The sequence below is a fragment of the Pavona decussata genome, unplaced genomic scaffold, assembly GCF_977016875.1.
Source record: "Pavona decussata unplaced genomic scaffold, jaPavDecu1.1 SCAFFOLD_37, whole genome shotgun sequence".
Lineage (NCBI taxonomy): Eukaryota > Metazoa > Cnidaria > Anthozoa > Scleractinia > Agariciidae > Pavona > Pavona decussata.
In genome coordinates this window covers 1,890,001-1,903,344 of record NW_028145459.1, presented here as the reverse complement: position 1 = coordinate 1,903,344, position 13,344 = coordinate 1,890,001, and the positions used below count along the sequence as shown (strand labels likewise).

Here is a 13,344-nt window from a genome sequence, read left to right as displayed (position 1 = left end):
TACAGTTGGAGAAAACGGAAAAAAAATCGGGTAGTTCTTGACCTTTTTTTTTTTTAATTTTTGGGGAAACGTTGTAAAACTTAAGCGACGGAAATTCGGGATTGTCTGATTTGCACACGTCAAGTACGGACGCACGGCGGTGCGTATGTTGAGAAATGTACCATGATGATGCCAATAGGAATTAGATAAGGAAGCACGCGCGCTGTTATAATTAGGGACGGACCATTAGATTAAAACGGGGGGGGGGGGGGGGGGATTTTCGGTGCATGATTTTTTTTGAAACCCAATTGTCTGTAGGAATTTTTTTCCCTCTGTGTGACTTTTGTTTTTAGGTACCAACGCTTGCAGGATTTTTTTTTAGACAAGTTTCCCTTGCAGGAATTTTTTTAAGGGAATTGTCACCCCCTCTCCGGTTTTTTCTAATGGTCTGTCCCTTAGTTACGGTAGTTACGCAAACCCCATTAAGTAATAGCCACCAAGCCAGCTATATCTCAACACGCCAGCGAGCACTAAAGCAAACAACCAGGCAATTTGTTCCCCATGTAATCACTGGAATTTATTTGAATTCAGGAGCGTAAGGCTTTAAAATCGTCATATTGCCTCACCGAGTTTTAGTTGAGGATCCCTTTAGGTAACAAAAACGATCTTTTCGTTATCATTTCATCTTAATTCGTTGAAAATACGACATTTCGATAGTTCAGAAGTACATTTGAATGAGTTAATTTCAATTTGAATAAGAAACTATATTGACTCCTTTCAAGTACAAAGATATAGTCTTGTAGTAAAATATCCAAGCAATGGGTATTGCACATATGGATTAAAATACAGGGTCTGGTTGTTCAAAAGCCGATTAAGGCTAATCCACGATTAAAAGTTACCTGACGTTTTCGTCTTGTTCGTTAAAATTGTTTCAAAAGCTGTTTTCAAGCTGATGGTACAGAAAAGTCTAAGTCAAAACTGCGGGACAAAAACCTTTTTTGATTAGTAATTAAATCCGAATCAAATGGATTCCGTTAACCCAGAAACTCTATGTGAACAAAACTTTGCAATGTCAGTTAACACGAAGAGCGTCCATGATTTCATTCAAGAAGAGTGCGTGCGACGAACGCGTTTATTTCTTTCGTTGTTATCTGACGTGACGTCTCTCCATCCAGGCTCACTACTGTGGCATACATTGCCCACATACGTCACGTCGACGTATTTTCCTCTCTCTTTTTGGATGACAAATCGCACTTTGACGTTACATTCTGGACGCTTGCATTCCGCGCCTCCTCTGAAGAACACTGCTGAGTGGATTTTGCGGGAGTTTTCTGATCTCACGTGATTATTTTTGAAGCGCAAACTGCACCATGGGTTGCTTTCTTTGACTTTGCTGAGAAAGATTCTGGTCCAGTCCCCACTCAGCAATCGGCCACCGCTTGGGAACGTGTTGATAGGAATTCTTTCCCAATCATCTTTCGTCAGCTTGAATCTTGCTGTGGTCCCATCGATGTTCAAGCGAAAATATTTCTCTGGTTTTCCGTCTTCGTCGTCGTCAGATGAATCTGAATCATTCTGAAAATAAAAAAATATAAATATAAATATAAATAATTTAAAAGGAGACAGTGAATTATAGTTTGCCAATAGATGAAAGACTTAAAAATTCATGACTATGACAAAATTTATGAATTTGATGGACCCGGTATAACAGCCCAAATTATAGTGATATACAGTACTGTAAACTGTCTCAGTAGGGAACAGATGTCCGCGTATAGTGGAAAAACTAAACTGAAAAAAAAAGAGAAAACTGATATTTTACAAGGACTTACCAGTCCATCGGCAACGTTTGGCCGATTTTGCTGCTGCAGCGAATAAGGGTTGCTAACCTGAATCAGAAAGAAACAAAAAATAATTGCATTGCACTTTTCTTCTTCGTGTCATAATGAATTCCATCTGTGCAGCAGTAGTACCCAGTAAAAAGATTTGAATTGAATGAGACTGTAACTTGTATGAATATTGAATGATAGAATGATGATAATGTTAATAATACTTACTTAATAACAACATTATTTAAGTGTCAAATTATTTAACCCTGTCCTGCTAATTGGGGATACTTAAATAACTATAAATTGCAACTGGCAGGGGGTCTTACCAGTTGCCTATTTAAGAAGCGTGGCCGAGGATTTGAACATGGAACTACCCCGAAACAAATCTGGCTTTAGACTTGGGCACGCCCCCACACCCCCACCCCCTCCCCTCTCGGATCTTTAGAGCAATTTTCAGTTGAGTGTATAACCAAAACAAAGTAATCATTCTGGCAAATCACAGTAAGCGCAACTAAAAAGCGCAATGAACCAATAAGAACACGAAGCAAAAAAGTAACAAGTACCAAGCACAGTAAAACGCGATATTAGCTTTGATTTTTTGTGTATTTTGTGGGTAGCCCAAACTAAAGCAATGCTAAACTTAAAACCACGTTATGAACAGGTAGAAACCCATTAAATGTGGCATTGTCAAGGAGATTTTACTGTACTTTGCTCAAAACCGCTCAACATTTGAACATATATACGACATGAGAGAACCTTTTCTCTGACATGAAATTGCACTTAGGGAAGAACTTAGGAAGAACTTGAAAAACTTCGCCAATTTTTTCAAGTTGATATGCATTGCCATCCTTGCCATCTGCAGTCAAGGATGTTTAATATTAGTTTCTGTGCAGTAGTAGGGCAATTAGAAACAAAACTCAACCATTGCTTTAACATTTTTATCGATACAAATATGTTTTTGGCTCAGTATTTCAAAGTGGCACTAAAACTAGGTGACACTGCTCTTTTAAGCGCTCTTGGGTCACAGACGCCAACCGGAAGTTGAAAGTTTCCCCTCCGACACATTGTAATGCCATCGCAATATGTCAACTAACAACGGACACCAAGAAACAAGATAAAGGGAGTTTTTTTAGTTATCTTCTGCTGTTGTATTCGGTGGTTCACGAACGGCAGTGCACTAGTTTTCTCGTAGACCAATTTATATTCGCTATCTTCAAATTAGTTCGCTGTTGCGATCCACGTCAAAAATGAAAACGTTAATCTTTTTTTCTATGAACAAATAGGAGGGATGCCTACTAAGGAATTTCCCAACCAGACCACACTCTTTTTGCACGGCACTGGAAAACTGACGTTAGTGTAACAGTGAAAGAATTCTTACCTTCCATGGCACATGCGAGATACCCGAAGTGCTACTGTTCCAGCTCACGGGAACCATGATGACTGATGGCCTTTGGGTTTCCACACCAAAAACAGCAGAATAACACGATTCGTTTTGTGACGATTGATTGCAACAGCAATGGCAGCTACTGGCGCTCCTAGGGGCATGTGGTCCAGCATTGTGATGATGGTGGAACTGTTGAGCTTGGAGAGATTCGTGGGAGTTGTGTCCACTGTGGAAACGTATTTCTGGGTGATAGTTAATGGCCTGGTAACGCACCTTTTCTCCCATTTGGGAAGTTGTCAATCCATCTTGGACAGCCAGGTGGTGCAGAGGGACCGTTGAGTTTGACATCACATTTGACGAAGCAACCATCTCGGTGCCGATTCGAGAAGATGAGCCATTCTGGGGGCCACAGTGGTAAGCTGACAACAGGCCGTATTGCTGGTAACCATCTGGAAATGTATACCGGTTAGTCGTCTGGAAGCCTGACAATGATGTTTGAGAACTTTCTGCATAAGGGTGATGGCTTAGTCCGCTTGGTGACACTCTCTGGTGGAAATTTAACTGCTGTGGCATCTTTGTATTCCCTTGTTCTGCTGTCTTGCGTAAAGAATCCCTGTCGTGGAAACTCGATTGATTTATGGGTGATCTCACCTCATTCTCCGCTGGATATAAGTTCTCTTCAGTGACCATGTGTTGCAAGAGGTGTCCGTCACGATATTCTTCAGCAATTTGCATTTTCCCCTGAGTGCCATAATCAAACCTTGATTGCATTTCTTGATTGCTTTCATCTCTGGTTGGTGGTTCATTCACGTGATTTTTTAACTGGTTAGAGGTGATTTCATCGTTGAAACCATTTTGATTAGGCAGTGTTCCTTGAATGTTGGTAATTTGAATGTTGAAAACATCTGATTGGCGACTTATCTCTTCCAGAGAAGGTAACTGATACTCGGACTCCTGTGGTAGATACACTGGTTTTTGACCAACCACGTTGCATGGTATGTCTTTTTTCTCCTCCTTTACTGCAGGAAGCTCGCTAGTCAAGACCATTTGGTTACTTGGTCCATTGTAAAGTGATTCGTCCAAAGGCTCTATCTTTACACAACCATTTGCCATGTCGTTTAACGAGTACATCCTGGCCATCAACTTTGGTTTTTGTATGGCTTCTATGAGTCCGGATTGCTCTTATTTTCTACATACATGGAATGTTGGTCATGGACAATTCTGAAAAATACAATTTAGGATCCCAAATCGTCAATGATGTTTAGTTTAAAACTCGGTGACGTTATAAGTATACTGTTTATAGCGGCTACGTTAAACATAAGTTGTATTAATAGCTGTCCAAAAGCTGGTTACACCCTTGAAGGTTTTCCTTGAGAGTCTCTTTTTCGTGAAGAGCTATCCTTGACAAGTTACATTTGCTCGTTTATACGACTGACAAGCATCGTTAACACGTTTGGGTTTTGGTAATTGCAACTGAGCCTTTTGCACACGAGACTTTTCTTGTCTTACCACAGACACTCTCATATTACGGATCTTGTTATGGGCCTTCTAAACGTTTCACCAATGTACATCATTTGGCAGAGGTGACACGCAATGATGTAAACTACGCCGGCGCGGCAGCGGTGCAGTCCCGTCAGCTAGGTATAAGAAACCCGTTAGTAGAGGAGACCTACATCGTCCTTCCCTTCAGTGAAGTAACAAGCACGGCACCTGGGTGCTGGTTCTAGCAGGGAATATTCCTGGTGGTTATTGGTCAAGATGAGGGCTTGACGAGAGAGTGCTGGTCGTAGGCCTTCAGACCTTTCCGCTCAATATCTCCGTGCGTTGTAACGGTTTAATCAGAAACCCGCTATTAAGGAGGCGGATTCCGCGTTGCCAATCGCTTCAGTCTTCTTGTTTACAAGTTCAGTGATATGAGAGTATCTGTGGTGAGGCAAGTCAAGCACGATAAAGAGAAAAGGCTACGCGATGAAAGGCTGCTGATTTTTAAGTTTACAGCAATTGCACCTGGAGGCTTTTAAATTTACAGCAGTCGTGTGCGCAATCAACTTTCCAGTGCATCTGCACCATGAGACGCGCATGGACAAGAACGTTTGATTTTAATCATGTTCATTAAACGAAATTACCGGAATTTGTTTCTGATAAAGGGGTTATGAATTCGAAAAGTACGCAGTGGATTGGACTATAAACACTTTTTGAAGACAGTACTTTTTTAACTAAAGTGAAACGGAATGTTATACTCAGCAAATGTATTATTCAACACTACCATAATATGAAGGGTACAAATGAATGTTTTGCCGCTAAGCACTACGGACACAAATGATGCATCAGCGAATTAAATTTACAGTGTATGCTAAAGTACTAAAGAAAAAAGTGAACCTGGGTTCACTTTAATACTTTATTAACATACACTGTACAGTTAATTCTTTAATCTATCATTTATGCCATGATATACCAAGCCACATGTTACCAGGTACGTTTGAACAAAATTCACACAGTTATAAGATTTTGTGTCGATAAAAAGGTAATGAATCTTGAAAATCAGCGCTGGCACTTTCTGCCCCTTTCAACCAGCCTGTGTTAGGTTAAGGAAAAATCCCTAGTGAGCAATCATCGATAGAGGCAGGCAACTGGTCAATCGTAAATTAATTTAACAATTTTATCCTTTTACTTCACGTCTGAAAAGACCGAAAGATGAAAACAGCGAAAAAAGTAATAATAATAATAATAATAATAATAATAATAATAATAATAATAATAATAATAATAATAATGATTCTAAGATGGTTAAGGAAATTAATAAAAACCTTAAATATACTCGCTTAGTTTGAAAAGTTTGTAAACTTAGTTGCAAGCTTTGAGCGGACTAGTAGTCCCCATTGACATATTCTTTTGTTGACGAATAAAAAAGCGAGCGAAAATTACTCAATTGTCTTTATAGCAATGGCTCTTTGTCACTCTCCACTTTGTTTAAGCGACTGACTGTAATAATAGATAGTTTGCTAGCGTAAACGCGTCATCTTCTCACTATGGCCACTGATTTTTCTCTCCATCGAAACCATTGATCACGCGCACTGTAAAATGTAAGGAAGAAATTATTGCTTGTTTGCTTTGTTGTGAAAAGGAAAATCTAAAAAAAAAATCCATTGGAAAAATAGTCTTCATGATCAGTTTTCAGTACAGTAAACCATAACTACTACCCGCCGTAAAGTGTTTGTATTGAAGGATAACTGTAATAAGAGTTAAACTGCAATTACAACCTACTGTGGCCCTCTCATTAACTGCTTGTATTGTTTTGGAAAGGGTTAATTTTGTTAAGTGTGAATTCCGTTTTGTCCAATCGAAGTTCTCTCTGATTCTGTAGTGCGATGAGAATGATAATGTTAAAGGGGAAGTATCACGCGAATTTGATGTCATTTCAAAACCCAGAATTGTTTGTCTGTCAAAAGAAAAAAAGAAATAACTGTCTAGTTTTGTTATAAATTATCACCCCTGTGCATTAAAACTGTCGATTAGTGCCTTTGGCCAGAGACAGAGTAAGTCGCAATGGATTGAAACTTGAAATATGTTAGTCTAATGTTTTTCAAGTTCTGGCATCTTTGTTTCCAAAATGCGCTAGAACAGATCACGAGTTTTTCCCTTCAAGAACTGAGCTGGCTTCTTTCCTCTCGTTGTTCTAGAATTATTTTGTAGCTTAGTCAATGTCTTATTTCACTTTTTTTTTAACAAAAGAGATCAAAACCAGATGACACTTCCTCTTTAACTTAGACTTCTTAATCAGTTATGTACTTTCCTTTCTGTGACTATGTAATTTTCGCTATTTTTGATTAATATATGAGTCCCTTGTAAGACATTATTTGGTTACAGTTTTGGTGATATCTTGGAGGCATCGCAGTTATTTCAGTTACTGTTGGAGCCTAGTGCTGTTCACTCTCTGATTCTCGCCGATTTCTACTGTACAATCTCAGTATTTCCCGCAGCCAGCGAGTTTTCGAGAAACCCGTAATATAACGGTTCCAGGAATTAAAGAAATTGTCCAGACAGCCTAAAAACTAAAAACGTGTTATCACAAAAATAATGGTTGTTGCAAAGGGAAAACGAATACGCGGTACCTGTCAGTGCCCAAGTAACAAAAATTACAGATGGGACTTGCTGTAATTTTTATTCTCAAGGGAGGTTTACTCTACTTGTGCATTACATTGCGTGTAATTCTTAATGCTAGAAGCAGAATTCATAACTGGGATAACAGAACTGTCAGAAATTTTATTGTTAGTAATGAAAGACCGGGGGATGTTTGTAGAGCAGAGAATCCTACTGCAGACTGGTCCCTAGAGGGGTTCTTAGAGCAGAAATCCTTCGGAGGAAGGTGTCTATAAAGAAAATCCCAAATGATGGTTTACATGTGACGTCATGGCGGCCATGTTGGTGGACAGGAACAATAAGATTTTTCTCCTCTCGGAGTTAACTGCCATTTTTATGCAAATTATGTGGGCGAATTTTTACCCCCTGCGTTTGTTTTGTCCACCAACATGGCGGCAATGCGGTGCCCTTAGTATTAGAAATATAGGTACACTCTCAGTGAAATGTCATCAATAGATTTAGAGACTGCCTAGAGACCAGTAAGCATTTATGAACTGTGTAGCTAGGTTTCCAGAAGTTTCCAGAAGCTATGCAGTTTCTGCCTTTGAATAAAAGTTACGTGACTGTATCGAGTGCTAGATTCGTTTCGGTGTGTTTTCTGACTGTTGGCGTCGGTGAGCGAAACTTTTCAACACTTAGCTCGCCAAGGACATTCATACACTAAAGAGTGTACCGAGAAGAGCGTCAAGATTGGTTCCTAATCAACATAAAGGGGATATGTCGTATGAACATCGATGTCAGCTGCCTAAATGACCTACTCTATCCGACCGTAGAACTTATTTGTCTTAAGTTGAGTGTTATAAGATAGTGTTTGGTTCTTATAATTTAAAATTTGAAGATTTTTTCGAATTTACTACAACCAAATCTTCGAGAGCTAATCATTCGTATAAACTCTGTCAAACCTACCAAAACTGGGCTGTTATAAACGTTCATTTTTCATTATGATAGTTAAGCTATGGAATAATCAACCAATATTTCAGGTAGCCAATACCCCTATCATTTCTATTTTACATAGCAAGTGCTTTTTGTAAACTATGAGGGTTAATTAAGTTCTTTTTGTTGTTGTTGTTCCTTACAAGATGCCTTCTTTTTAAATTCTTATGTTTTATTTGTACATGTATATAGTCCTGTAATATCTGCATCTTGAATAAAGCATGTATGTATATAATTTAAGTATGTATTCAATTTATAAAAATTGTTGTCTTTATTGATTTTCTATAACACTGAATCCTGCGCTCAAAAACGAAGCTGTTATTTGAGAAATCTACGCCGTCCAAGAAAAGCAAAAAACTGTAACAGTTGACACTGAAGCGCGGCAAAGGCGCAGAGGCAAAATACAAAACTACAGAGTAGCCTTTAACATAAATGGCACACGTGTGCATAAGGACGTAAATTGTGATTATCAGGGTGACTTTGGCGGTTATTTGGGGATGACTTTAAAGCCTGGTTTTCACTAGCGAGTCAAGCACAAGCCAAGCACAAGCACAAGAGCTTAATGTTGATTAAAAACGAACGCGACGCAAGCACAAACTGAAGCACAACATAAGAAAAGGAAAAATTTTGATCCTTGTGCTTATGCTGACGTCGAGGCCGTTTTCACGGTGAAATAAGCATTTTTGCGCTTTTGCTTACGTCGCTTAACTGTTGTATGGTATAAATTTTGCGTTTTAGTCATCCAAAATGTTCTTTAGTTTTCACAAGACAATGACAAAAATAATCACGCAAATTAAGCTTCACGGAGTGTAGTTGGCAAACAATTGCTCGGTAATAGATTTACTTCGCATTCTCCCAACGTGCGGCGGACACGTAGCGTTTTATTTTTTTATTTTTTTTCAAATTAATTGTTCTTACATGTTGAAGACTTTTTTGCTGGGCTTTGAGCATGTACCCTCCCTTTTACCGCCAAGATTCAGGGTCATGTGTAGAGTGGGGTAGGGGGGCCGTTTTGGAATATGAAGGATATTTATAGATGATCGCTACGTCTCTAGTTATCGATGACATTCATTGACGTCTTGAATCAAGGATCACTGAATCCTACGCTACCTCTGACGTCTCTTCACGACTCTGCTATTACTAATTTTGTAATGAACGGGCGAAACAATAAGTGCTAAATCTCCAACCTGCCTGATCACTTTATGAATCTTGATCAGATTGAGGACAGCAAATCGTTTCCTCTTCTATCGCAGCATCTTTCACCATTACACTCCTGACACCCTTCACTGAGAAGGACAAGTTTATACTATGCTAACTTCGCATGTTAGTTGCCTGATCGAACTGTCATTTAAAACTCCAGAACAAAACAAATCATATTCAGTGACATATTCTAATGTGAGGTTGATTGGCATAAAACCAGATTTTCTTATCGGAAAGTTGACACGATCGAAATTCATGCGATGTTTAAATATTAGGCCTCGGAAAAAAAAGATGTCTGTTTCTTTGTGCGCTAAATTCGTCAATCCAACTTAATGAACATAAAAGATTGTTGTTGCCATTTAATGATGTAGACTTTTCTGTGTGGAAAAAAAATGTGATTTTGTTAAGATATCTGTTCATTGCTTTTGGAAAATCAATATCACACCAATTTACATCTATCATTGTTCTTGTTGTGTTTTGATCTGTTTGTTTTTGACAATTAATTCCATTTAGACACACGCAAAAACCAAATACAATCGTTGTTGTTTGCTATAAGCATGGCCATTCATGATGCTAAAACCTTTTTGCAAATAGTTTCTCTTGCTCTCTGGGAATTTAGGGAGCCCAATTTTAACGCATACAGGGTTCTGTCACAATACAAGAGCGACAGAAATAATTTTGTTAATGATTTCAACACTTTTGTAATAGCAACAGTTGAAAAGTTTGTGTTCAAACGGCGTGCAACCACTTTATGCGAGGGTAACTATGTGCGACTTTCCTTTGTTTTTCGTTTGTACCCACGCATTTCTCAGATACGTAAATAAAGGTCGCAAAGGACAAGTGCCCTCGCACAGGATTTAACTGAAAACGTGCGATTGATTAAACACACTTATTATATTTATCATATACTCCTCTATGTATTATTTCTCTTTTCAACAGTAATGAGTCACCACAGGAATAATTAAACCCGGGTAATTAAAATACAAACAAGCACGGGTGAATACGCGAGGAATATGTTGTTCGGATAAGTTCACTGTGCAAATGCAGCGGATTACCGATTTATCCCATAGGAATGAGTTTTGGATGAGGTTTTCACACCGCTGAATTATTTGCCGTACAAACAATATATTACAAACTCTAAAAAGCTTTAGTTACTCAAACATGTCGTCACCAATAAAGAGTGTAAACAGGTCATCGCTTCTGCGAAATGTTCGCGAAAGTTTTGCGGATTCGGATTTAAGCAAAAGCATTCAAAGGATTAAAGGCAATAGTTCAGTAGACTAACATACCCTATTCATCCCCCGTCAAACTCTAATCCATTCAAACAATGAAGTGGAGATTATAACCGCACGACACAAAAGCAATAAAAACTAACTACAGTATACCTTGAATCAGCAAGTATATGAGCAATGCATGGCAGCAGAACCTCACAGCAGGGACGACACAAAGCGAGAAGACGAAGATGTTAAAGTAACTAAAGCTAAAAGCTATCATATGTTCGCTGTAAAGGCATAGTAAAATGTCAATTGAGATGTTATATTAAAACATATGTAAATTACACTAGTTGAAAGTGTGTAGGATCGGATCACGCAACGACATAGAAGCCAAAAAATAAGAGGAAAATTTACATTTTTTTACCATTAAATTGAACCAAACACAACAGAGATGGCTATCAGGTGACAGCTATACGCGCACATTTCAGACAGACTGCGCAAATTCGTATGAAACTTTCAAAACATGATGGACAGTGCCAGAGGGCATTCTTAGCTCTCTTTTCTGTTGTCATGAAGGACAAGATAAACCCACCGATGTGTTACCGTATTTTCAGCTCTGATGCTGTGAATATTACCGGAAGAATAGAGACGAACGCTGGTGAAGTTGTTTTGAAGGAAAACGTTGTCGGATAAACTGGGAGCCCACTGACATTCTTTAACTTCTCCTGAGTTGTCATGGGCTACACTAACGTTACCACATTTGTTTGACGTTTTGTAAAAAAACACATCCGATAGAATATAACGAAAGAGATTATTATTCCAAGGAAATATGAAATGAATTACACGAGAAAAATCTTAGGCGGGCGTTATGAGCAACCCCTGTTAGGTTGTTTTTCTGCATAAATGGCGCCGGGCGTTTAATGTTAGTTCAACCGAAGAGGCTTTTGTTTTTCAATACAATTGTTCATCTTCGGGGCAGTAACTGCACATTAAGTAAAATCCAAATTATTGCACACTGGAGACTCTGTTAGTATCTTGATTAACATGGAATATGCGCTATCGATAAATACTGTACGCAAGGTTATTTGTTAAAGACAAAAATCACAAGAGGACCAACCCATGTGGTTCTTTTATCACTTTGCACCCAGTCGACCCTGGTGCGTGACACATTAGCATGAATGACAAACGCTTCTTGTGTAATTACCTTGTTCTGCATGACAAAGCATTCATGTTAATAAACGTAAATGTTTTGAAATATTCCATTTCTATTGCCGAGTAGACGATGGTGAAGAAATTAAAATATCTTCGTTCTCCCAAAGCTAAATTTACGTTCGTTAAACGGCGTTTTCCCTAGGAATACGATTCCGCGCTTCATTCCGCTACTGCAAGCAATTCAAAAGGGCATGCCAAACTTCACACTTTTAACTCAATACGCGATCACCTCATTCATCTGAATCTGAGGAATTTTGCTTTAGCGTTGAACTTGAGAGACTGCAGCTGTAAAGGCCACATTTTTCAACAATCAAAGCTTTTGGTTTGTTTTGAGGGGTGTCCCAAACTCAGCTTGGTAATGATTTTTACCTACATATACAGTGTGAATTAAGATACACAATGGCACATCAGATATTATGAAAGCAACAATTACGGTTATTTAGAATATTTGCCACCTTTCTGATTGTATTCATCTCAACAGGAAATGTAACTTGATTTCTAAATAATTACTGTGTTCAGAAGTTAAATACTTACAAAGGTTGCTGTCGAAAGTCTGGGGCAAGGTCGGTCGAGGTTGACGTCTTAGTGCGTCGGTAATTACTGACTGTACGCTTGAATGGGAGTCTGGGACACGTCAATCAATTCAGGCTTTAAGTCCAGCCTCCTAAGCCTCCGTCATGTCAAGCAAAGCAGCCTTCGTTATTAATTCTTTCTCGCGGGGAAAGTAGATCAACTCGCCGTTACAGGTATATCTGTGAAGGTATGTATCTCAGCGTGTGTCAGGAAGGGCACTGCTCTAATGTAACTCTCGAGTAGTTCCAATAACTTGGTGGTCCACTATCTATATGAATGAATTCTTATTTATAGCTTATAATATTTACTTATAGCAATTGAGTGTGAGGGGGAGGATGGGGGCGGAAAGAAAAAAGAACCAGGTCCGGCATCACTCCATCGATTTTATCTATCTCAGTTTATATGACAAATTTATCACCTTTGTTTTTTTTTTGTTTTTTTGCTACACTATTTTTCTTTCCGCCTCAGCTCTCGTCGCGCGCTCCACGCTTGCGTCTCGCGCACGTCGCGCTCGGCTTAAGCTATCAAATTGAATATTCAATAAGCATTTTATCAATCTTATGCGACAAATTCAACACCTTTATTTTTTTACTATGATTGTGACAGCTAGCGCTGATTTTTTCACTTTGGTCGTATCAAAGTTGTATCGACTTGTGTTTGAGGCACAGCTACTGTAAGTCAGGTTGCTTGCCGAGCTGTAATTGTAATTGTAATTTATAATCACTGCTATGCCAGTCACCATTATAGCCCAGTCGTAAGAAGTATTCGGGAGGTTATTCTCGGGAGGTTATTCTTTGGTATTCTCCAAAGCTCGAGGGAACCGCTGACATTTCAGACTAGAGGTCATAGGTTCGACTCCTGTTGTGAGAGCTCGGATTTCTCA

At 38.9% G+C, this 13,344-nt stretch overlaps 1 protein-coding gene across 2 annotated transcripts; it reads right to left on the bottom strand.

Annotated features, from left to right (window-relative positions):
- Positions 1-538: 538 nt before the first annotated feature.
- Positions 539-12,632, bottom strand: LOC146483963 (uncharacterized). 2 transcript variants are annotated; one of them, XM_085105069.1, is made up of 4 exons: positions 12,423-12,632; positions 3,184-4,410; positions 1,809-1,865; positions 539-1,554 (listed from the first exon to the last, which is right to left on the bottom strand). In XM_085105069.1, exons 2-4 carry the CDS (start codon positions 4,327-4,329, stop codon positions 1,084-1,086), a joined length of 1,674 nt encoding a protein of 557 aa, XP_084961195.1. In that variant the 5' UTR covers positions 4,330-4,410; positions 12,423-12,632; the 3' UTR covers positions 539-1,083. The 2 variants fall into 2 exon arrangements, with proteins under 2 accessions (XP_084961195.1, XP_084961194.1); XM_085105068.1 differs by lacking the exon at positions 12,423-12,632 and adding an exon at positions 10,848-10,982 and having other exon boundaries at positions 556-1,554.
- Between the last annotated feature and the right edge of the window lie 712 nt (positions 12,633-13,344).